Source organism: Heliconius melpomene, chromosome 18, assembly GCF_056956725.1.
Source record: "Heliconius melpomene rosina isolate 202511_hmr_F chromosome 18, ASM5695672v1, whole genome shotgun sequence".
Lineage (NCBI taxonomy): Eukaryota > Metazoa > Arthropoda > Insecta > Lepidoptera > Nymphalidae > Heliconius > Heliconius melpomene.
The window spans coordinates 16,376,961-16,400,343 of record NC_140406.1 but is presented as its reverse complement, the minus strand read 5'-3'; the positions used below and the strand labels follow the sequence as shown (position 1 = coordinate 16,400,343).

Here is a 23,383-nt window from a genome sequence, read left to right as displayed (position 1 = left end):
GGTACCATACACTAGACCGACATTACTCTAATTTTATAAAACATTTTGTTCTTTTACCAGGCTGGCCTTTCCGGATTTAGTCCAATATCTCTCCCATCGTTCAGAGGGTCAGCAGCTTGGAGTTTCCTCAGTCAGCTCATCGACGGTGACTTCGCGGATCCCGTGAAACTGATTCAAGCTTACAGACCACGCAGTTTGGACCCATTAGATGAAGTACCAGCTAAAAGTAAGGAATATTTCAAGTAGTGGTTAGTTTGTTGCAAACAATTTTTTCTTATTAAGTTTCATTCTTTATTTATTTTCAAGTATTTTTTATTATAGCAACAAACTTAATATTTAGAATTGATAAACAATATAAGTATATAAACTAATTACTAAGACTAATTCATTTTTACCATATAAGTGGAATAAATTAAAAAAATCATATATTTCAAGACACAAATCAGTTATTTCATAATTTCCCACAAAAATAAATACTATATACTATTTTTTGTTTAACAGTGCGTGGTGTAATTGTCAACGGTCAACACATCTTCACATTCGATGGTCGCCACCTCACCTTCCCTGGTTCCTGCCGCTACGTATTGGCACATGACCATGTCGATAGAAACTTCTCTCTCATTCTACAACTCGCCAACGGCAGTCCCAAAGCTCTCATCCTCGAAGACAAGAGCGGTGTTACCATTGAACTGAAGGATAATGGACAGGTAACAATCCTACTCCTACTAAAGTATTAATTGTTTAAGTTAATATTTAAACTTTTGTTATGATGTTTGTACCACTTTCACACAAAAACTTTTAATGGATTTAGATGAATGTGTACAGTAATATAGCATGTAAATCAAAATAATACATTTACTACAAGTTATGTAAAGATTTTGTATATAAGTTGGGTCGCGCATAGGTCCGTCATTATTTCATATTTATGTAACATTAAAGGTATAGTTTTTCTAGATATTTCGGCTAATGGTTCTAGATCTTTTTTCTATCCAAAACTTTAATTAGATTTGGGAAATCTACGGTATAAGTACGCATTTTTCCCAAGAAAGATTCGAAGTTAAAACTATCAAACAATGATGCCTAACATTATTTTAAAAAAAAAAACGAAAGGATGTACGAGTATTACAAGGTCTAACTTGCTTATGTTATGTATCTTATTCTTAACTTATTTACACTTTCTTGATATATCCGGCATTCTCTATCTATACTTAATTTTAGCACTGCATACAAAGAAACACGATATATTAATTGGTAATTTCATCTTTAAATAAAATTACAAATTTAAATTAACCTTAAATTTCTTATACATTAAAATTCTCAATTTCTTCATCAGTGGTATAATTTTTCAGGTTGCTTTGAACGGTGCCTCACACGGCTATCCAGTCATAGAGAAAGACGTGTTCGCGTTCAGGGAACCCAATGGACGTATCGGACTTGGATCATTATACGGACTTATGGCCTTCTGTACCAGTAAACTTGAGGTATAGTCATTTATTTAAATGAATTTAGGTGCATTATCTACTATCTTATTATTCTACATAGGAACTATATTCCTCACGACAATTTTTTGTTTATAAATACTTCTGGCTAAATAATTTTGTAATTTAATAATATAGGTGTGCTATGTAGAAGTGAATGGCTTCTACCTCGGAAAAGTCCGTGGTCTTCTCGGAGATGGAAACAACGAACCTTTCGATGACTTCAGGCTACCCAACGGAAAGGTATATAATAAATCATAATTTTGAAATAGTAATTCATTATGGGATAGATATACAATATCTAATAAATATTTCACTTAATCAATCTAATATGAAGATAGTGTCGCACTTGTCTTAGTACACTACTTCACGTAGGGCACTTAATATTTGTAAAGTAGTGAAAACAGATGTAGAAATGTAAAACACTATCTCACTTAACTCTATATTATATAGAGACCTAGTGCACTAGAAGAAATATATCGGAATCATCGCTTAATAAAATTAAACATATTCACACAACGATTTATTTAACAGATCGCCAACTCTGAAAGTGATTTTGGCAACGCGTACCGCCTCGCCGGAAGCTGCCCCCAAGTGAAGGCGCCGGAGCACTCCCACCACCAGATGCACTCGCCTCTCCCTGCTGCATGTGAAACTGTGTTTGGTGGGGCTTCCCCACTTAGACCTTTGTCTTTGTTGCTCGATGTTAAGCCTTTCAGGTATATTATGTTTAGACTTCTTATGGTATGCAATATCTGAAAATATAGTAACATTTAATTGTATCAGTAATGTAAACTTTCCAAAACTTCAATGTTAATCTTGAGATAGTTTATCCATATTTCTAATGACACATAGTTTATGTAAACAATGTTGTATTTTATTCAACAATGTCTTAAAACTTTTCATAACAAAGCTAACATTTTAATATATTAATCAAACTCACTACCACCATGAAAACACACATCGACTGCGGCATCAATTTCAAATAATCAATTGTAATACACAATTTAACTCGGGATTATCCCTGTATTATTTTTCTAGACAAGCCTGCATCCATGCCTGCTCAGGCGACTCCGAAGATGCCCTCCACCAGGCCTGTGATCTCGCACGAGGCTACGCAGCTCTCGCAGCCTCTGGCCTCTTACCCGCCATACTCCCCTCAGCTTGCGTCAAATGTACTGATGCAGACAAGCCCAGACAAGTTGGTGACGTGTTTGAGGTGAAGATGGGCGGAAAACAGGCTGATATTATTGTGGCTGTTGAACTTACTATCGTAAGTATTGATTTTTGGATATGTCTATGTCAATTAGAAGTAAGATTATGAAGTGTGTCAATTAAAAGACTGGTAGAATAAGACTTTTATACCTATTGACTTAGAGTTTGTAATAGTGTCTGTACAGTATTTTTTTCTTTGTGTATTTATACTATTGTTTGTAAGTAACCAATGAGAATGAACGTTTTCTTACAACCGATTGTTTGGATAGATCTTGTTATTTCGTTTCTCTAAAACAAAATACTAACTTAATTAATAAGTATTTTATTTCAAGGTTGTAACCATTTTCAGCATTGAAATTTTTTCGAACACTTTACTTAAGTAACGTTACTTAAAAACATTTCAAATTTAATATTCAATAATTTTAATACAAGCATATACTTTTTGTACATATTATATTAAATAAACATTTCTTATGTCAGGAAAAAGTAATTTCAACAAAATCCTATAATCCACAGGCCAACGAGAAGAACTACAAAGACATCGTAGTACCGCTAGTGTCACAGGTCATCGATCAACTGAAAAGCCAGCGCGTTACTGACGTCAAGGTGTACTTAGTCGGCATTACCTCTAAGTACCCGTACCCCGTGCTGTACGACACTGACTGTGAGTATGGATTTGAATTATTGATAAGTTATTGCCGTGCCATAGCGAGGAAATGAAAATACTTTAAATATATTTATCATTTACACACTGTCGCTACGCTGTCCCACTGCGACTTTACTGCCATAATGAAACACTTAAGGCTACACCGGTTTTACAAACAATTTCTACATATGGGAATATGTGTATATATACCAATATATATTATATCTAAAATAGCTTTGCAATAGTTAAATATTCATCATCTACGTAAATATTGCTTAACTTGTATTAATATTTTAATTTCCTTTCATTCCAGTGAGACTGAAGAGTGCTAAAGTGCAATTCAACGACAAGAGCAGATATAACTTGATCGAACCCATCGACATCAAGAACGACTTCCTGAACAAATACGAACAGGCCGTCGTTGGTATTGTCAACGATCTGCAAGTCCTACTCGGTATTGAATTCTTGGTCTATTTATTCTTTTAAATTTACTTAAAACAAAGTTTTCATAATACTTTGAGTTTTGAATTCGAGCTTGCTAAATGGCCTTAACCTTTCTAAAACAAAGAAGTAAAAATAATTGAGATACAATCATTCGACAGAGAACGTCGAAGCCTATCCCACAGTAGCACAATATTCTTGATATTTATACTACGTTAATTATCTTATTGCTATTTTATATTTTAAATATATCTAATATATCCATATTATATAAACAGGAATCCAAAACATCGTGGCCACTTACAGCTCAATCTTAGACCTTCCTCTGAGACCTGGGGCTGTCAAGCATTACATCGGCTCTGTTGGCACCAAGTGCCAACCTCAACTATTCTTGGTACGTATTTCAATAAAACCAGAGGCTAGACGTGACGCAGGGACACAAGCATGCCACTGCAAATGCGATAGATTGTGGGTGCAATCCCCACGAAGACGAAATATCAGTATACATACCGTGGGAGAAGAGCGGCGTTTATTTCCGCCACTCAACAATTCCTCCAGAATACGGCGAAAAGTGTGAAGCGGAAAGTTTCAATAAGAACAGGTGTCCTAATACTAGGTTCCCAGGTTCTTTCTGCTTACTCTGCTATGTGCGTACATACAGCGTGAAACTAAAAAATCGTGAAGCCAAAAATATTATCACTTCTTCGCTATGATATCAAGACAAAAGGGCGGCGTTGAGTACCGCCTCTCAACACCCAATGCCTCGAAGTTTTGGCGGAAGAAAACTAATCAATACCTACTCATATATAACTATTGAGTATTGCTTTTTGGTGGTTATTATTAATGATTATTCCTCTATTGTTACAGCTAAGCGCTGCCCACTCTGTAATCGTGGGAGAGTTGTTCAGAGAGATGGGTCTCACGTACTCCCTCATCACCGACGTGGATGTTAAGATTGGTAGCGGCAAGAACGCCGAACAAGTTGTTGGTAAGTACAAACTGTATACGTGTATGGTATATTTATATCTGTAAGACTCTTAGAATTATTATACTACAATAATGGTATTTTAATTATTTTTAGAATGGTAAATATAATATATAATCAAAACAAGTGGAAATTAGTTTCCATTTTTACCATTGCCTTTGATCATACTCTTCGGGCTATGTCCCGAATACAGCTAGGTAGGCAGAGGTAACATAGTGTTAACACACTCCACTCCACACGTACCACAAAATTCGTATTTAATGATGGGACTCAGGAACTCGGAACGCCTTAAACTACACAGATTGTTCATTTTATTTAATCTTTTTATAATTTACAGGTTTCTCCGAATCCAATGTGATAATGCTCGGTGATAAGAAGCAAAAGGACAACAAGTCCCTCAGAGACACTCTGGAGGTTCCTGATGACGACGGCTGTGTTGAATTCGCTGAAAATGTAAGTATATGGTTTTTTTTTCAAAAAGTTGCGAGAAACCCTCTGTTAGTGCTCCCCTAGGCCCATACACTCTGTAACCTACCTTTATGCCGAGTTTCAACTTTTTAAGTATAGTAGTTTCGTCTATGCGTTCTGTCAGTCAGAAACAGAATTATATAATGTAACGGTTTTGTATAATAATACATTACCTATTTAACATAGAATGGTAATGACCATTTAACAATTACTTTTGTATCTACCCCACAATTATTTAGATACACAGATAAATCTTAGTGTTAAGACACTCTTTTCTCCAAGTCCTTACTACCTTTACTATTTATTAATAACATTTATTATTTGTTATTGCAGTCGGACAGTATAACGTTCATCTCAAGCAATTACCACAAATTGAACCCGCAACAGCAGAAACAGTTTGTGTCCACCGCGGCTGCGTCGGTGGTCTCCCGTCTTCTGCACGAATCGTTGGATCAAGAATGCACATGCACCTACGTGGATCCATTCAGAGTGCGCTCTGTTTGTGTGAATGTTGGCAGGAAGGAAATGGTGAGTCACTATTTAGCTTAATGGTTCATTTCTCTGCTTTAGTATTATTTTTAGACTTAATTGTTATGTTCAATGTTCTATTACATAAAGTGTCAGAATATAGTGCTGCTTGTTGTGTGTTACATTTACGTGTTTTACGGTTTGTCATAATAAAATGTTATTGTATATCGCACTGAGAAACGAAAGTTAAACTTAATTAACATTAAGCCAGAATAAGCACATCTATGCATTCATATCAGTTAAAAGCTATTGGACGTAAATTAATAATTTAAATATCAACAAATACACATACAAAACCAGTAAAATGTATATAAATTTAAGTTATACAAATATTTAACTAATTTATTTTCTTTCATTTTCAGGTTCGCAGGAAAAAGTAAATAATCTGTGGGCCAATCGAATCTTCATATAGGTTTAGTATCAAGATGAACCAATCAGAAACTTTAAAACGCTAAGGCTGGTAACAAACTAAAGTTATCTATTATCATCAATGCTATTTATATCTGTCGTAGTTTAAAGTCGTCTACCTTTAGTATGTTACCAGCCTTTTAAAGCTTGCTCCATATAATGTTTTATTAAATCAATGTATTAAGACAATAAGAGTAATAAAGATATATTAATTATTTATTTTGGTTTTTTTTTTCATAATAAGTGGTCTTTATGAAATGAATTCCTTTTGTATTTATCTATTGTATTTTCGGTGCAAAAATCAACGCCACGTTTTGCTTACCAGAACGTACAAATGAAAATAATTTAAATATAATCATTCAGTCAATTCAATCAGATTCGGCAGTGTCTTAATGGGAACGGAGCGTCTTAACACTAGGTTCCCGGGTTTCGTGTGGGTAGTCACGCGGAAACACGTGCTGGACACAAAAAAAGATGTGACACAATTACATTATTGTGTTGATTCAAACTTGAAAGTATAATACGACGCAAAGCGCGGCGTTGAATCCACCACTCACCACGCAATGAATTCAGCATCCAGTGGAAAGTGGGAAGTGTCTCCACACTAGGTTCCCATGTTCCCTCTGCCTCCACTGGTATGTTGCTGTTGTTACAACTGAAGCTAAAAAATAAATAAATAATAATTAATTATTTAAATCACACAATTATTTATATCAGTTGAAAATAGTTTTACTCGATACAGGAAATTTTACAAATTATAACAAACCGTTACGCAAATATTCTAATAACTAACCACCAGATATCATCCAACCACAACTATGTCAGTAAGTATATCGTAGTCTAATGATGATGACGATGACTATGGTAGTCGATTCAAATTTTAAGCTATATATATTTATGACGAGGCGGTCATGGCGCAAGGGTCGCGGCGCAAGTATGCGACTGAGAACGTGATGGTTGAGGGTTCAATACCCACTCAGGATAATGAAATACTTAATAGTTAATTTTTCGCTCTAGCAACAAGGTATAGGGTATTTTCGTCACACGGGGCTATAGTGTCACTACCAGACTATTCCTCCCTCATTCCTACTTCCGTGAGAATAATAAAACAGTAAAGATCAAATTTAATTATGTTTAAAATGCCTTCTCCAATTTATTTATAATCCTTTGTACAAAAATATCACCAAAACAAAACGAGAAAACCAGTTAGTCATTCGAATTTAACATTTAATACTATCGTAATAAAATGTAACTTCACTTAAAGCTGAGCGTACAGTTAAAAACTGTCTTCATATCGATGATGTCACAGTGGTCAACGCACTTACGCGAAGGTCACGAGTTCAAAATCTCGAACAGACTTACAATTTATAGGGTATTTAAGTAACCTTACTACTTTGGTCACTAAAACATCATATTGGGATACCATCAACAAAGATATGTGCTGACTTTTTATGTAATAAGTTCTTCCTTTATCGAAGGTTGTTTTGGTTGTAAAAGATTATTTAAATAAAAGGCTCTTTGCATATATTATTTTAATAATACATGTTTTCCACCTAGATTAACGTGGCGGAACCTAACGGAACCTAACGCCGTGATTGGTATTGCCAGATGAGGGTAATGAAACAATAAAATTATTATTTATAATTCTTGATAAATTTAGGGCTCCAACCTTGGTTGATTTCCTATAATGATGACACAACTTGACCTTAGGTGAGTAACCTTCAGCTTACTAATAGATGTGTCTTACACATGATACAGGTAACTCACGAGTAAATAAAAATGATGAATCATACATTTCCCTAGTATTTTTAAACTACAAAGCTGTAAAAACTATTAAATAATTAATATTGTATTCATATATTATAACATGTTTTTTTTAAATAATAACTATTAATGAAACTGTGTATCGTAACTTAACATCGCACTACACTTAATTAGACCACGAAACTAAAAGTAATAACAGGACCAGCAAGAAAAAAGTTTACATATATAAAAATTAGTATCGCGACACTCCGTCCTCCACAAGCAGGCCGAATTGAAGACATTAAGAGTAGTTTTAACGCCTTGTCTCGGTAGTAGAGATTCATAAAAATAATTTAAAATATAATCTCTCCCCTCAATTGAGAATTGAACCCACAGCGATGTCGTCTACAATGAAACGCTGTCACTGCGCCACGTCGGTGTCAACATTAAATTATAACGATGTATAATGCAAATTACTATTATATTAAATCAAACTCAATGCGTCGTTACACCGATATTGTATCAAACCGCACTGGGACTGACTCATTGCATTTGCAACAGGAAAAACGTCAGTCGCAAACAGATTGTCAGTAAAGTAAGTCGATTGTTGGACAGACTTGTGTTATAGTGTTATGTTCTTGTGATATACATATTATATAGGTAATTGTTATTTTAAATATGCCTATGCATTTTTAAGTGTAGTTACCAATTAAAAAGTTTAAAATTCTTCAGTTTCGGTAATCGCGGTAAAAAGGTGAGAGTGTATGTATATGTTTGTAAAGTTTTATCGAAATCAAACAAGCTGTTTTAGTTTTAGTTTTTAATGATTAAATACTTTACTTTAGCTACAAAAAATGTTTCGCTACACATAAAGGACACTGTAAAAGACTCAAAAGAAATCAAAAATCGCGACGATTCAATTAATAAGTTCGAGAAAACCAAAAGCAAAACAGTACAATTATTAATGTTTTGGTTCAAATTAGTACCCCGTACCCACGCGTCAGCTTCTAAAGATAAAATTTTAATAAGATATATTTTTTCGCCGCGCTGTATCCCGTACATAGAAGGGTACAGGTATAGGGAACCTGGAACCTAGTGTTAAGGCACTCCATTTACAATAAGACACTTCCGTTCCACACTTTCCGCCGAATTCAGGAAGAAAAAGGAAGATATAAATAAAAATATTAAATATTTTATTTCGCTTGCTTTGGGAATCGAACCCTCTGCCATTGTGTTTACTGTCACACTCTAGTGACCCTGTGCCACGACAGCCTCATATACATAAATGTGTGAAATTTAAAAATAAGTTTAAATTATTATTTATTAGAACAGATTCGGATAATTAAGGGCGCGGCTCGTTTATTTTTGTACGGTCAAATTTATTAGCAAACAGGAAAATGGAATTGAACACCTTATTTCCTTGTTCAAATGAGCGTTGATTCAAAACTTTCACTGCAACGGTCAACGGAAAGATAGAGCTGAGCAGAGAATGGACTGTTTGAAAGTCTTATTTAATTAAAAAAATAAATTTATAATCTAAAATTATATTTTTAAAAAAGATCTCTTTAGAAATGAGGATTGAAGGAGGATGAACGGAGGCGTAGTCGTACGTCGTTGGTCACTGACCTCTTAACAATTAGATAGTAGTAAATATAGTATAATGACATTATAATCATAAAACTTTATTATATACATTAATTTACAATTTTACTTTCCATATATAGAAGAGCAAAGAAGCAAATAATGTATAAAATAAAATATATACCCCAGCCCGCATTCGTTCAGGTTGATAAACTCTAAACAATTAGAGAATAGTGACCGATCTCTACGTTTTCCTCTATTCTATAGACATAATTTGAAAATGTTGTGCGTACTTTATACCTGAGAAAACAAAACTCTAACACGTTTTTGTTAAGTTATTTTTGAGCAAAGTATTGAAGCATGTGGCACTTTAAAGATTTCGACCTCAAGAATGTATGAGTCATTTTTTTCATTTTAGATAAGTATTTTACTCTGGCTCTGACCGATGGAATTGTATGAGGTTTTATAGAATTTTAAAAGGTTATTAAAAGTTAAAAAGTAAATAGTTACACAGTGCAACAATGTGTAAAAATACAATCCACACGCGATGGTCGTAGATTCAATCCTTAATAGGGGAAATGATAACATAACACGTAATGTATGTATGTAGTTAAGTTATTTACATTTCCTAGTCCGTCCTAGTTCCGTCTAGTCTAAGAGATTTATTCTAAGCGCGCGCCCCCCGCGCTGCTTCGTTCGCTTCGCACTTTGTTATCTATCTAATAGTATGGTTATCTATCAGTATGTGTTAATAAATGGTAATTGAAATCTTTTGGATTTTGGGAAAGGGTACGTACCTAGTGTCTGTAGTGGTATAGTATTAATACAAAATATATAAAAGATACTCTATTTTTCCCACCCAACCTTATACATAATACCTACAGAATACATAACAACTATATATAGATAGCAAAAAAATCACTACAATATCCATTATCCTTAGACATAAACAATACAATATCACTTAAATAAATATACAATATTTATATATATATAAATATATATATAAATATTGTATATTTATCTATATGGCGATAGTGGGGATATTAATTATGTACATATTTACTTATAAAATCATTTATTTAAATAGAAAGAAAGCTAAGCAATAATATAAATAATGATACAATTTTTTTAATTTTACGTTGTAATCTCGCATATAGTAGGGTAGACAGAACTTTGACAGACACTCCGCGCCGATCCACTTCCTCACGCTCTGCCATGTAACCAATCAATTCCATTTCCCTCGAGTGGGAATCAAACCCATATTCATCAAATTTCAAATATTACAAAATATATTTTACAATATACTTAATGTATTTAATAGGAAATTGAAAAGAAAAGATAAGTTCTATCACAAAAATATTAAGAACAAATACAAAAATAACAAAAAAATATTCTTCTTGTTATTTAATGACCTAGCAATTAACTAAAAAGGTAAGTAATAAAGTCACATAATATTTTTAATACAATTACTACCTACTTACATACTTATATTAGTAATACGATTATAGCTTTTATCATTGTACTTTGAGTAATTAGGTAATGACAATTAAGTAAACAAATTAAACCGTCGTGGCGCAGGGGCTCAGGAATGCGACGTGCAAAGTCAACACTGTTAATAGTTACAAGTTCTATTTCTATTTGAAACTGTGTTAGAATTAAATACGTATTCTACTTTTTTTAGCTTCACGCTGTAGCCCACACATAACAGAGTAGACAGAGGCAACTTGGGAACCTAGTGTTCAGACACTCTGTTCCCATTAAGACACTTCTGTTATCGACATATCTCGATACTGAAAATATTTAATTCCCCGGGTATAAACTGACTCCCAAGCCGCCGCGTTTACAGTCAGATCAGATATTTTTATTCAGGATGGCGCCGCTATCTCTAAGGATCATCCTGGACGAGGGTGCCGTCACCAGGACTATAATGTTCGATACCACCACCAAGGTCTGGGACGCCCATTACATTGTCAGAGAAAAGATCCTCACACTGGACCCTGATAAAAGTAAATATATTTAAATTATAAGCTTTATTATAATACTTGGCCTTTCAATGAACTACTTAGTGATGTAATTTCATAAAATCAAAATTCATTTGACTTATATTTTTAAATACAACAAAAAATCTCGTAATGACATTATCAGTCTTCATTTTATCATTTCCTGTCAAATTTGTACAAAAACCGAATGTTCAAAAGTTGACAATCGTTACATCACTAATGTGGACCATAAAAAAAATGTTTTTTCTCATTAGTATAGAAATTTTGGGAAATCATATGTTTTATTAAACTTCCACACAGATAGAAACTTTTGACTGTGCTTTGCCTGACCGTCATTCAGTAACGGAGAGTTCAATATATTTGAATTTAATAGAATGTAATTTATACTTTTTTTAACAAAGTGCTGCGTTACGCGTCTTAAACATAATTCTATAGAGCCTTTATAAGTTATTTCTTTTTTTTAGATTATGGCTTCTTTCTCACATCCGCCGATGACGACAACTCAGGGGTTTGGTTAAATAGTGACAAAACACTAGAGTACTACATGTTACGCGACGGAGACTCCGTACATTACCTGAATAAGATAAGGAATATCAGACTGCGGATGCTGGACGGTAAGCAGCAGGACTACAACTATTATTTTTATAGCATTCCACATAAAATATCAGTTTTATGTAACAATAAAGTTAGGGTTAGTTGTTTAGACACTTTGTTCCGTTCTTTCGATGGTATTATAGTACTTAGAATAAAAAAATAAAAAAAAATACGTATAAAGATTTGAACGGGAGGCGCGATCCGAATCCAACTAATGTTACACTTTCAATTAAGCGGGGTGTACATAGTCAAAAACACCTCATAGTGAGAACATAAATTTTCAAAGAATAAGAATGACTAATAATATTTTTCTCATAATAATTATTATGTTGATATGACACCAATATGCAAATATATGTTGACCTTGTTACACATTATATCCTAAACAAGATAAAGTTCAATAGCATTGGTCATACAGTGTGGAGAGTAATGCATAGAGCACGTACTGCGGAAGATTAGTAACCTTATATGTATGGAAATAGAATTGTAATCTATTTATATAAAATATGGAGTGACTCACTAAGCATGTGACTGTAACGCGACGGTTATAGGTTTGATTCCCACTGGGGAGAATAAATTACGAGTATGATTTGCAAATGCGCGTTATGTTCTTCCACGCTCACACACTACCGTAGGCATTGCGTGCTTCGAAACTATTTGCGGAAAGTGGGGAACTCTGCTATATGTGGGATACAACATGAAATTGATAAATAAAAATATATACCAGAGTAGATATGGTCTTAAGACGGAGTCGTTCCCTACACACCGCCCAAATTTAAAAACATTATTTATATTGAGTGACGGAACTCACCGCCATGTTTTGATTTCTTACCAGAGCGAAAAACTTAAAATAATTTATTATCCCAGGTGAAAATCGAACCCACAGCCGCATATATCAATATGCAAACATATATTGACTACTTAGATATATTACGATGACTATTGCTTTACCTTATACTCTACGAGGTAAGTTTCAATAACATTGGCTGTAGACTGTATAGTGTGTATATAATAGTAAAGGATAGAGCACGCACTGGTGAAGCATAACTGTAATCTTATTCTTACGTAAATAAATGTCTAATCAAAATAGTATAGAGTGACTCAGTCATGTTTGTTTTTGCTTCACTTCGTTTTTGTTTTAGCAGGATAGGCGGAGGGAATCCAGTGCTAAGAAACCCTGTTCCCCAAAAACGTCCCAATTGCAACCGCATGTTAATTGGGGTAACATAACGTTACGCTTTGCCGTGTCATTAGAGCGAGTAAAACAAAATAATTAATTCCACCGAGTGGAAATCGGACCCACAACCGTCGCGCTTACGTGTCAACACAAACTCACAGTGTGATCTCAGCCTATTTAAAAGACACAAAGAATTATAGGATCCAATATCGCATTTTCCGAAGGACTAAGAAAAGTAAAATGATTCTAATAATAAGCATTTCTATTGATCGAAGATTTCTCCGAATAAGATTCGAAGCAACAGTCACCGTCATCGTTCCTATTAAGCCATTGTGGCTCATCGATGTTTATTTTTAAATATACATAATATTATGTCGAAGTATGATTAGACGGAGCATGCCGTTACATTACCTCACTCGACATATATTTACAAACGTAAACAAAGACAATCTTTGAAAATAATATTTTCCTTCAAAGTACAGAATATTTGTGTATTTTTTTTTTCTTTAGTTTAAATTAGTAGTTATTCATTAATGTTATTTTTTCTTGGTTGGCGCCGACTCAAAAACAACACCTTACTCACAAATCAGTAGTTCAATGCACGTTGCAATATTTGTATATGAATTATACATAATTTCCTCCATTTTTACATTTAATTACAATACAAAGCATCATTGAGTTCTTCTCAATAAAGAATATTAATAAAAAATACTGTCATAAATACTATAGTGACGCAGTGGAACGACCTTTCAATGTAAAGGTAAGGTTGTAAAGTTTCATTCCCACTAGAGGAACAATAAATTATTTTCGCATATTGAGATAGCAAGACGTCCTTCCATTCAGGATAAAAAATAAGGCAACATCGCTGCTAATTGAGTATATGTGATAACGTATACGTAGGCTAAATATATCGTATACACGTAAATCTATAGGCTAAATGTTAGTAAGATTATTCAATTACTCGTAGAAAAATAAATCTAACAATGACGTAATTTCACTTTTTTTTTAATTTATAGGGGACCCATTTTTTCACTCTGATGTCCGAACAAAAGTGCGGCGTTGAGTTCCGCCACTCAACGTTTCCAGGTTTCCCATGAGTATATTATAGTTTGAATGAAATAAAATCTATATTTTTCTTACAGGAACTGTTAAAACTCTTCAAGTGGACGAATCTAAAATTCTTCAAGAACTCCTAGTCTACATCTGTGGCAAAATCGGTGTAACTAATCACGAAGAATACGGTCTCGTGAGTATATTTTTTTATCATCGCTCTCTGTTTAGATATTTGTTGGTATTTGAAATAACACGCTGTATTCCGCACCCAGGGTAAGCAGACCGAACCTGATTATACTGGAATCATTGCGTGTTGAGTGGCGGGACTCAGCGCCTATTATAAATAAATATACGTACATTATAATAGCAAATATCTTATACAAATTTTAAATGTTTAAGCTTAAAACTTAATATTATTTTTGAAGTGCCGTGAAGATTTGGAAACACCGGAGGAGACAAAATCGAACACAGGCACTTTGACGTTGAGGAAGAAGGCGAAAACCAAAGAGAAGGATGCTAAGCTGGAACAGCTGAGCAAGAAACTGAAGACCGATGATAATGGTAGCCCATATGTTTGATATTATTATTATTTCTTAATCATAAGGTTCATATGGAAACTATAACGTGCCTGTATAGGTAACCTTTGGTGATACCACATATAGACTTTAATATTTAAAAGACGTACACAGGAATAGACAGTAGAATCAAGATTTGTCAAGAGCTTTTAGAACAAGTAATTTTAGTAGTAAGTAGAGGGAACCTTATGTTAAAAACCTCGTTCCCCACGCACCGCCCATTGCGGGTTACGTGGAAAAGATAAATGTTTCATCTCGTTACCACACGAGGAAAATTATAAAAGTCCGTCCCTCAATTCTCAGGCAGCTTCTATCCCAATGCGCCATAATGACCTCATGATAAAAAGCAAGCTAATCAATAAAAAATACTTCATAAATAGCATTACAATTTCAGTGGAATGGTTGGATCAGCATAAGACTCTACGAGAGTGTGGTGTCGACGCAAAAGAAACCTTACTTTTCAAACGTCGCCTCTACTATTCGGACCGCAACGTTGACTCTAGGGACCCCGTACAGTTGAACCTGCTATACGTTCAGACAAGAGACGCTATCCTTAATGGAAAGCAAGTTGTTACTGAGGATAAAGGTATGTTATTGTTAAATAAAGTAAAATTAACCTTTTTCCCTATTTTATATGATAATAATTGTCTTTTGTCCCATATATTATGTTTGATTTCTTTATCGAAGTCTTTATCGATCATAAATGCAATGCAAAAATAATGCAAAAATATCTGGATCCTAATAATACAGTATTTAACAAATTACGATATTTCCTGTATAAATAATAATAGTTTATATTAAATAGTATTAGAAATTTCTAATATTGTACCTCGCGTACCCCGAGTACGCAGTGGTCGATACGTGTGTCCTGTTATCATTCACCCACTAGCCATTAATACAGCTAATAAACAATAAAGCTACTTTTATTCTCAAAATCTATTATATTTTGAAATTATCTAATCTTTAGCTGTGTATAGTAGGTATTTGTCGTTTCTCCTAAAATATACTATAGTAGAATGTAGTAGTTTCATATATATTTTTATGAACATTGATTGATTTTTATGACTGTCACAAAGACATCATCAACAATTACAAACTTCGTCTTGTCGAAATAAGTGTTTAATTCAAATCTATGGATTCTTTTAAAAAACTTATACTAACTATTCAAAATTTGTTTCAAATCAAATCAAATTTGTTCTATAATTTACTTTAACGTTTAACAATTTGTACGGAAATATAAACATCGTTACTATTTTCAGTATATTTACGTCATGCGATAATTTTCCTTGTACTTTATTATTGTGCGTTATGAATTAAGTATGTATTAATTTATGATAAAATTTAATATGACCTATTTGATGTATGTGGTAAACATGTAAACATGTGTTGTAATCTTCAATTAGTTGGAGTAATGATAGGGTGCATAAGACCCTTTCCTTATTTGATACTTGACAAGGTTTTCTATCTCTCCTCCATATAGATCCTCGATAATCTATATTCTATAATCATTCATGGCAATAAAGAATTTACTTATTTATCTATCGGTGTTCTTTTATCCATCTAAGTTACTGAAGTATGATATCCCGGAGACATAAACTATAGGACAAGGTCTACCAATGTATAAAATGCATAAAAACAACAAGTAATTAAAAATCAGGGAGGAAACTAATTATCATTCTATTGATTCACTATATTTTGGAGGAGCAACGAAAATTTTAATGATTAAAAAAAGCTATATTTTAAACGTTAAAATTTCTTTTTCAGCGGCCGAATTTGCGGGGATACAGTGCCAAATACAGTATGGTGATTTTCTAGAAGAAAAGCACAAACCTGGCTTCATAGAGAAGTAAGGATATTATACTCAAAAAAATAAAAATGTTATGAAGCTATTTTAAAAGTAAAATGGTTAAAAAAATACTCTCCGCGTCCCATATAGTCCACAATTACATAGCGCTGTTACAATCTGGTACCATATTTTCAAAAAAACATTAAATCAATAATTATTTGTTCCAGCTTAAAAGAGTTCCTCCCCGAACAGTACGCAAGTTCGTGGGGCATCGAGAAGAAGGTAATCAAGGAGCATCGCAGATATGCCGGGCTGAGTCAGATCGAGGCTAAGCACATATACACTAAGACCGCAAGAGAGCTACCCACGTACGGTGTCACTTTCTTTTTGGTTAAGGTAAACTTTGTTTTTCACTTTAATTGTTACTTGGCGATCCACACGCAAAAATGAAACATTTCATTTGCTCGCTCTGGTAACTAGATAAAGTAAGTTGCGCACGCAACACGCAATGCCTCCAGAAGTCGAAGAAAAGTGGGGAACGGATGTATCTCTGTTTATTTGACTTGTTGTTTGATTGTTTTTTTATTATTTTAGGAGAAACATAAAGGCAAGAAGAAGCTAGTACCAAGACTATTAGGAATAAACTCTGAATCAATTTTACGCCTCGACGAAGAGACTAAAGAGATCTTACAAGTATGGCTTTTGACGCAAGTTAAGTCATATCGAGCTGGAAGTGAATCGTTCACTCTGAATTTTGGTGACTACAGGTACGATGCTTAGACGAGTACTATCTAGAATATAATAATTATGTTCGTATAATCAAACTAGCATCTCTGTAGATAGATTATTTTACGAAAAAACTGACAAGATATTTTCCATAGTTATAGTGTTTAATCAATATCAAATAGGCAGGCAGGTTTTTAAATTTTAACTAAAAAAATATAAGTAAAATAAAAAATGATTTCACATCTAAGTACATCTTTCCCAACTCTAAAATGAGGCAATGAGCGGGTTAAAAAGTGCCATAATACTAAGTTACCTTATGCGGGATACAGCGTGAAGCTAAAAATAATTAATCATATTTTTTCATATATTTTTAAAGGGACTTTTCTATTACAGTGAAAAGGAATATGCAGTGAAGACAAACGATGCTTTCCGCATTAGAGACATATTACAGGGTTATATTGACATAATTCGCAAGCGTCTCGCCAAGCCTTACAACGTCCCTTACACGGAGGGAGAAGCGATCGTTGAAGATATGGTAGAATCTTCACGGTGAGTGAACTTTTTGATAACGCTTGTATCTCGCACACATCAGTGTAGGCAGAGGGAATCTAGTGTTAAGACACTCCGTTCCCCACTTTCCGCCGAATCCTGGAAGCATTGCGAGTGGAGTGCGCAATACAATGCCGCGCTTTGACTCGACACCAGAGCGAATAAAATATTTGGATTACATCATGTGGTTTTTAATCCTTACAGTTCTGTTATATTAAATCAAGTTAAAGACATTCTCTACTGAATAACTCCTTTTTATAAGTAACAGAATAAATGATTTTTTTTTCAGTGGCACTATGATGCAGACGGTGATGCCTTCGAAAATAATAGAACATTCTCTTACAGGACCAAGTCAAATTATTTCCGCTGGTCAAGGTAACTTATGAAAATACTCAAAAACTTTATTTGTTTCTTTATTATGTAACAAGAGACCTTTTCTTGTAGAAATACTGAACATACGAGTACTGTACAGTACTCGTATACGATTATTTTAATTGAATTGAATTAGGAAACTGAAATGACACTTTAAAAATGTAAAGAATCCTTACTCTTGATTTCAGCCCAGCAATCTCAGTATGGCACCAAAATAGTTACTGTCCAAGAAATAATAACGACCAGGAGTACGGACACAACCCATCATGGCATGGTACAAAGTTACATATGATATGAAACTCTGTAATGAAATCTAAGAAACTCAATTCTCATATTCATATTCTCATAATCGATTCGAACTCGATTGTCTCTAATACATAGCTTAAGTGAATTGTCACTTAATTTTTCAGTTGTATTGACAACAATATGGTATCATCGAGCCGGTCTGATGATGAAGCCAGGACCTGAACCAATAGTACACATTCTATATCATTTGGTGTAGAAAAGTGTGTTTTTTAGTTTTTTACCTAACTACCTTTTTTACCTAAAGATCAAATCTTATATACAGTCTTATAGTCATTAACTTTCAGCGAGGCGAATTTAGAACTGGTGGTCCATCGAGTGAATTGTGCAAAAAATTAAACCATCTCAATTCTGAAGGGGTTAAAGCTGTTGTTTTATTATCAGGTAAGATGAATGAAAAATATAAAGTATGTAAAAATTAATGGGTCACCTGTAAACAACAGTTTTAGGTCCAAATCAATTAATTGCCTCGCTCCGGTAACAAGACGAGTGTTCAGAAATTCATTCAGTGCGGTGAATTTGTCGAGCGGCGATCCACGACGACTGTTTATAGGTGCTGAGATTTATGTAGATGGCATCACTACTTTAGTGAACTGCAACAAAAAGATTACAATTTTAGAAGATTTACCGTATAACGTTCTATACAACATCGTGACGAAATTTGACAACGTCTGACTGTAAATATCTATCGTATTTCGGGGGTTCGATTCCGACACGGGCAAATTATAATATTACTTTTTTTCATCTCTCTAGACAAAGTTGTGTGGCAACCGTTTATAGCGGTTGAGATGTGATACCACTATTTAATATTATCTAATATTTATTTTACACTAAATGAGTAAAATTAAAAATCCAAATTTTGTGGAGAAATTGTCCAAATTTATTTAACTCACAGATACGTGAAGAGAAAATGATCACAGAAGGAAATAAAGAAATTTAAATAAATACCAATAGAAAATACAAGCTGAACTAGCACGTAATAGCAAAAAGTTAAGGTTGAAAATTGAATGCAAGCTAAGAGAGCAATAGATACACAAGTGATTGTCGCAAGCGATTCTAGCCGACTCTTTAAACGTGGCGATGCTAGCTAGCAGCCTACGACACGCATAGCAAAAAAACTCGGAACAGGTTTGAATTGTTCCAATGCGCTGCGTGCGGATGATTTTAGTAAAAATATTAATATTAATTTTGAATAAGTAATGTTCCCTACACGTTTATAATATAACTGGCTATGTTTGTATAACCAATTAGACGATTTGACCAATAGTGTGTAGTCAGAGCCGTCAGCTTCAGAGGAAACGATCGAAAAGACACTTCCTGTTAATTATTGTAGAATTACGATTGGCTGACGTAACTTTAAGAGATTGTCCTTTGACTATTATTAGACCAGTGAAGTAATTTGGCCAATAATTGGATTGAGTCTTCTAATGTTTTGGAGAAAGTAACGGCGAGTATCACGAATCTGCTTCGTTATTTCTGCTTGCATTAACCCACAATGGAGCCCACAGAGTCATTTGCGAGAAATCTCCTACACATATATATTACGTTCCCTCTTCCTGCACTGGTATGCGGGAAAAGCTAATTTTATTGTATTCTAAAACAAGTTATTTTATTTCTAGATCCTACTAATGAAAATCTTTTACAAATTAGACACATTGTGACTGAATTTGAAGATGCTCTTCCCAGCATTATGAAAGGTAAAAATTTTTTGAAATTCTATTCCACACTAAGCATAGAAAATTAATTTAAGAAAACAGTATAAAGTTTTCAACAGACGTGGGTTCAAGTGGGTCAAGACCGCTCCAAAATATATTAATATTTTTATAAGTTTTCAAAAAATATTGTTTTCTAATATGTATGTTTTTAAAAAACTATAAAATATTTTTAAAAAATTTCACAGTTTTTAAAATACATATATATACGAGTATATTATACACATGTCACAACAACTATGTTTATTGCTAGCAAATCATTTCATATTTAAAAATAAGATTATTTTCAAGTTCGTCGGTGTAGTATCTAATAAACAAGACCATAACTTAGATATAACTATTATTTAATATTTTGTACATGCAGGTACAAATGAAGCAGCTGCAGGTCTAAATAAAGATGAATCAAAGAAACTTCTCGATGAGCTGGACGACCTCTGTGCTTATATGAACACTTTAGCTGATACCACAAAGAAGAGTGATTTGGTAAAATTAGTTTTAATCATCATATGGACTTATATCATGCTTATTCCTTATTTATTTTCATGTTATACATTTTTTTTAGCTTCCAGCTGCATCCTGCACAAAGCAGGGAGCCTGAGAACCTAATGTGTACACCTATTTTTTACGTTTATAAATTGTATTCCACACTTGATAGCTGTACATATTAATACTTACGAGTAGGTTAGAAAACGTATATAAATTTGTACGTAGCACAATTTGAAACCACACATCTTGCCATATGTTTCTCAAGCTACGTCCCGCTGCGTAAATTTAGTAAAGGTATAGATTTCATATAATATGTATATTGTTTACTTAGCACGACCCGGACAATTTGATGACGGCTCAAGATGCTGCCAGAAAGATCGCAGAACTATCCGCGCAGATGTGCTTCGCTCTCGATCCCAAAATAAAGAGATGTAGCAAGATTCTTTCAGTAAGTATTTAAATTGTTTAATATATTTTTTATTATTTTTTATACTCTGTCCTATTTAAGACACCATTGAGTGGCGGAACTTAACCCCGTCCTTTGTCTCGTGACCAAAGCGAGGAAATTAAATATTTAATATTTTCATCGAGTGGGAGTCGAATTCACAGCCTGTCGCGTTCACAGGTGAATAATTACATAAATGTTACTTAAAGAGCATTGTCTAAAGTTAGTTTATATACTCCTAAAGAGATCCCGGAAAAGTTTCATTTTGGATGAAAAGACGGAAGCATCTCTCAGACGAGCCTCCTTCCTCACTGCGACTGACAGCGCGTGTCAAGCTGTGGAACACGCTCAAGCTGAAATTGAAGAGGTTGTATACGTTTATAATTTCACTTTATCTTCCGTACTTGCCAGGCAAAGATGGAGAGAATCTTTCATCTTTGTAAAGACTTTTTGTCCTTTTATTTAGAGGTACGGCGTCTTGTAGTTGCGGAACTTAACACCATGATTTTATAAAATGTGTAATATTGATATAATGTATCAATATATATGTATAATGCATTATGTTGCCATCATAGTGCAATTAAGAATTGCGGACTGTATACAGAATTGTCTCTTTAAATTAAACGACAAGCAATAAAAAGTGCCTAATGTTAAAGTATTTAGTAATGTCAAACGTCTATGTCGAGAAGTTTTGAAGGAAAGTACCGGGTATCTGTCTATTTGAGGAAGTCAAATACCGCGCAACAGAACGAAAACTCTTGCTCTTTTATAACTCACAGCATAATAGACAATATTGAAATTCTTTTCGACTCATAATATTTCTTTTTCAGGAGTACAAAGGTCCACAACTCAGCATTGAAGAAATACAAGACCTGGAAAGAAAGACAGCAGCTCGTATGGGGAAATTGAACGCAGCAATTGCCTTACTCATGAATGCTCATGCTGGTAAACTACGATAATATTACTAAGTAATAAAATAAATCCTACAGTGATTTATTTTCTATTAAGTTTGGATGTTGTGAATGAATTACTGACTTATTTTAGATGATATTTCTTTAAGCTGTTCTTTATTATCCGCTCATTGTAAGCTAAAATCTAACTACCATACACAAAAAAGTATAACATTAACTTTTAAAATTGACTTTATTTTATATAAATATATTTCTTTATTTAAATATTTTCAGATCCCAGGAACATTGACTATGAAATGGCTGTAAATTCAATGAAAACGATTAACGAAATAATGCCAGATTTCATTAAAGGTATTAGTGAATACAAAATAAAATAAATTTAAATTGTCTTTAATAAAAGATTCAAATCAGATTCAAATCGTTCTTGCGTTTCAGATGCTAAACCATTAACAACCCTTGGAAATGAAGATGCAAATAGAAAACTTCGTAGTCAAATTATCCAAATACTAAACGGTACTAGATCAATGTGTATGCTGACTGGATCTGACGATATAAGTGTAAGTATGTCATTATAAATAAATTTTGTCCACACGCTATAATGCTTTCATAATGCGGAGAAAAGAGGAGAACGGATTTATCTAAACTTGAGCGCCGTCTCTTGCCAATAGGTTCTCAGGTTTCCTCTGCCTACCTTGCTATGGGATTCGCTAGAACTGAGCAAGCAACTCTTTCTGCTTGCTTGATCCTTTCCGCCTAACAATGTAATGGTAAAAATACAAGTGTGCAGCTTACACTTATGTGATCAGCGTAGACTTTACAGCCCGCCCCGTTCCCGGCGGTAACCGGGCTAATGTATAAATATAATACTTTATAATAATTAATCGTGATTAATTTAGATTTCGATTTAATAGAAAATGCGAGATGTGGGAAATGATTATGCGGAGGCGTCTAAAAAGCTGATTTTCACGTTTAATCGTCCTCGTCGTGGTGATAAAGACAACATTAACACGCAAGATAAAGAGAATGATGTATGTATAATATGGTTTTTCGTATGAAAAGCTTTTTTCTAATTAAAATTTTATTCGAAAAATCGTTTAATTTCAAAGAATTCGAGGCGAGAAAAATTGTCGTTTCAATAATCTAAATAATGTTAGTAATTATCTTAATAACGTGTTAGTTTTTTATTCACCCATTAATT

At 33.8% G+C, this 23,383-nt stretch overlaps 2 protein-coding genes across 5 annotated transcripts in view; both read left to right on the top strand.

Annotated features, from left to right (window-relative positions):
* The window catches only part of apolpp (retinoid- and fatty-acid binding glycoprotein apolipophorin), a 35,440-nt gene extending 29,052 nt beyond the window's left edge, over positions 1–6,388 (top strand). Inside the window, exons 47-59 of the mRNA XM_085202475.1 lie at positions 61–226; positions 502–707; positions 1,350–1,481; positions 1,617–1,721; positions 2,013–2,197; positions 2,520–2,751; positions 3,210–3,357; positions 3,653–3,793; positions 4,059–4,174; positions 4,648–4,768; positions 5,103–5,218; positions 5,567–5,761; positions 6,124–6,388. Coding sequence (XP_085058601.1) covers positions 61–226; positions 502–707; positions 1,350–1,481; positions 1,617–1,721; positions 2,013–2,197; positions 2,520–2,751; positions 3,210–3,357; positions 3,653–3,793; positions 4,059–4,174; positions 4,648–4,768; positions 5,103–5,218; positions 5,567–5,761; positions 6,124–6,141 — 1,881 coding nt within the window. The 3' untranslated portion in view covers positions 6,142–6,388. The remainder of the gene's footprint in view (positions 1–60; positions 227–501; positions 708–1,349; positions 1,482–1,616; positions 1,722–2,012; positions 2,198–2,519; positions 2,752–3,209; positions 3,358–3,652; positions 3,794–4,058; positions 4,175–4,647; positions 4,769–5,102; positions 5,219–5,566; positions 5,762–6,123) is intronic.
* Positions 6,389–8,510: 2,122 nt separating this feature from the next.
* LOC146529734 (uncharacterized) overlaps positions 8,511–23,383 on the top strand; it is a 48,528-nt gene continuing 33,655 nt past the window's right edge. For 3 of the 4 annotated variants that reach the window (XM_085202370.1, XM_085202369.1, XM_085202367.1), the window contains exons 1-21: positions 8,534–8,666; positions 11,366–11,502; positions 11,961–12,110; positions 14,410–14,513; positions 14,746–14,881; positions 15,290–15,481; positions 16,660–16,741; positions 16,909–17,077; positions 17,276–17,448; positions 17,801–17,956; positions 18,246–18,331; positions 18,517–18,602; positions 18,919–19,015; positions 20,251–20,328; positions 20,708–20,826; positions 21,161–21,277; positions 21,519–21,641; positions 22,105–22,219; positions 22,459–22,536; positions 22,621–22,742; positions 23,097–23,213. In XM_085202370.1, the coding sequence (XP_085058496.1) occupies positions 11,367–11,502; positions 11,961–12,110; positions 14,410–14,513; positions 14,746–14,881; positions 15,290–15,481; positions 16,660–16,741; positions 16,909–17,077; positions 17,276–17,448; positions 17,801–17,956; positions 18,246–18,331; positions 18,517–18,602; positions 18,919–19,015; positions 20,251–20,328; positions 20,708–20,826; positions 21,161–21,277; positions 21,519–21,641; positions 22,105–22,219; positions 22,459–22,536; positions 22,621–22,742; positions 23,097–23,213 (2,436 nt within the window). In that variant the 5' untranslated portion in view covers positions 8,534–8,666; position 11,366. Of the gene's footprint in view, positions 8,667–11,365; positions 11,503–11,960; positions 12,111–14,409; positions 14,514–14,745; positions 14,882–15,289; positions 15,482–16,659; positions 16,742–16,908; positions 17,078–17,275; positions 17,449–17,800; positions 17,957–18,245; positions 18,332–18,516; positions 18,603–18,918; positions 19,016–20,250; positions 20,329–20,707; positions 20,827–21,160; positions 21,278–21,518; positions 21,642–22,104; positions 22,220–22,458; positions 22,537–22,620; positions 22,743–23,096; positions 23,214–23,383 lie in introns of all 4 variants that reach the window. The other variant, XM_085202368.1, reaches the window with a different exon arrangement.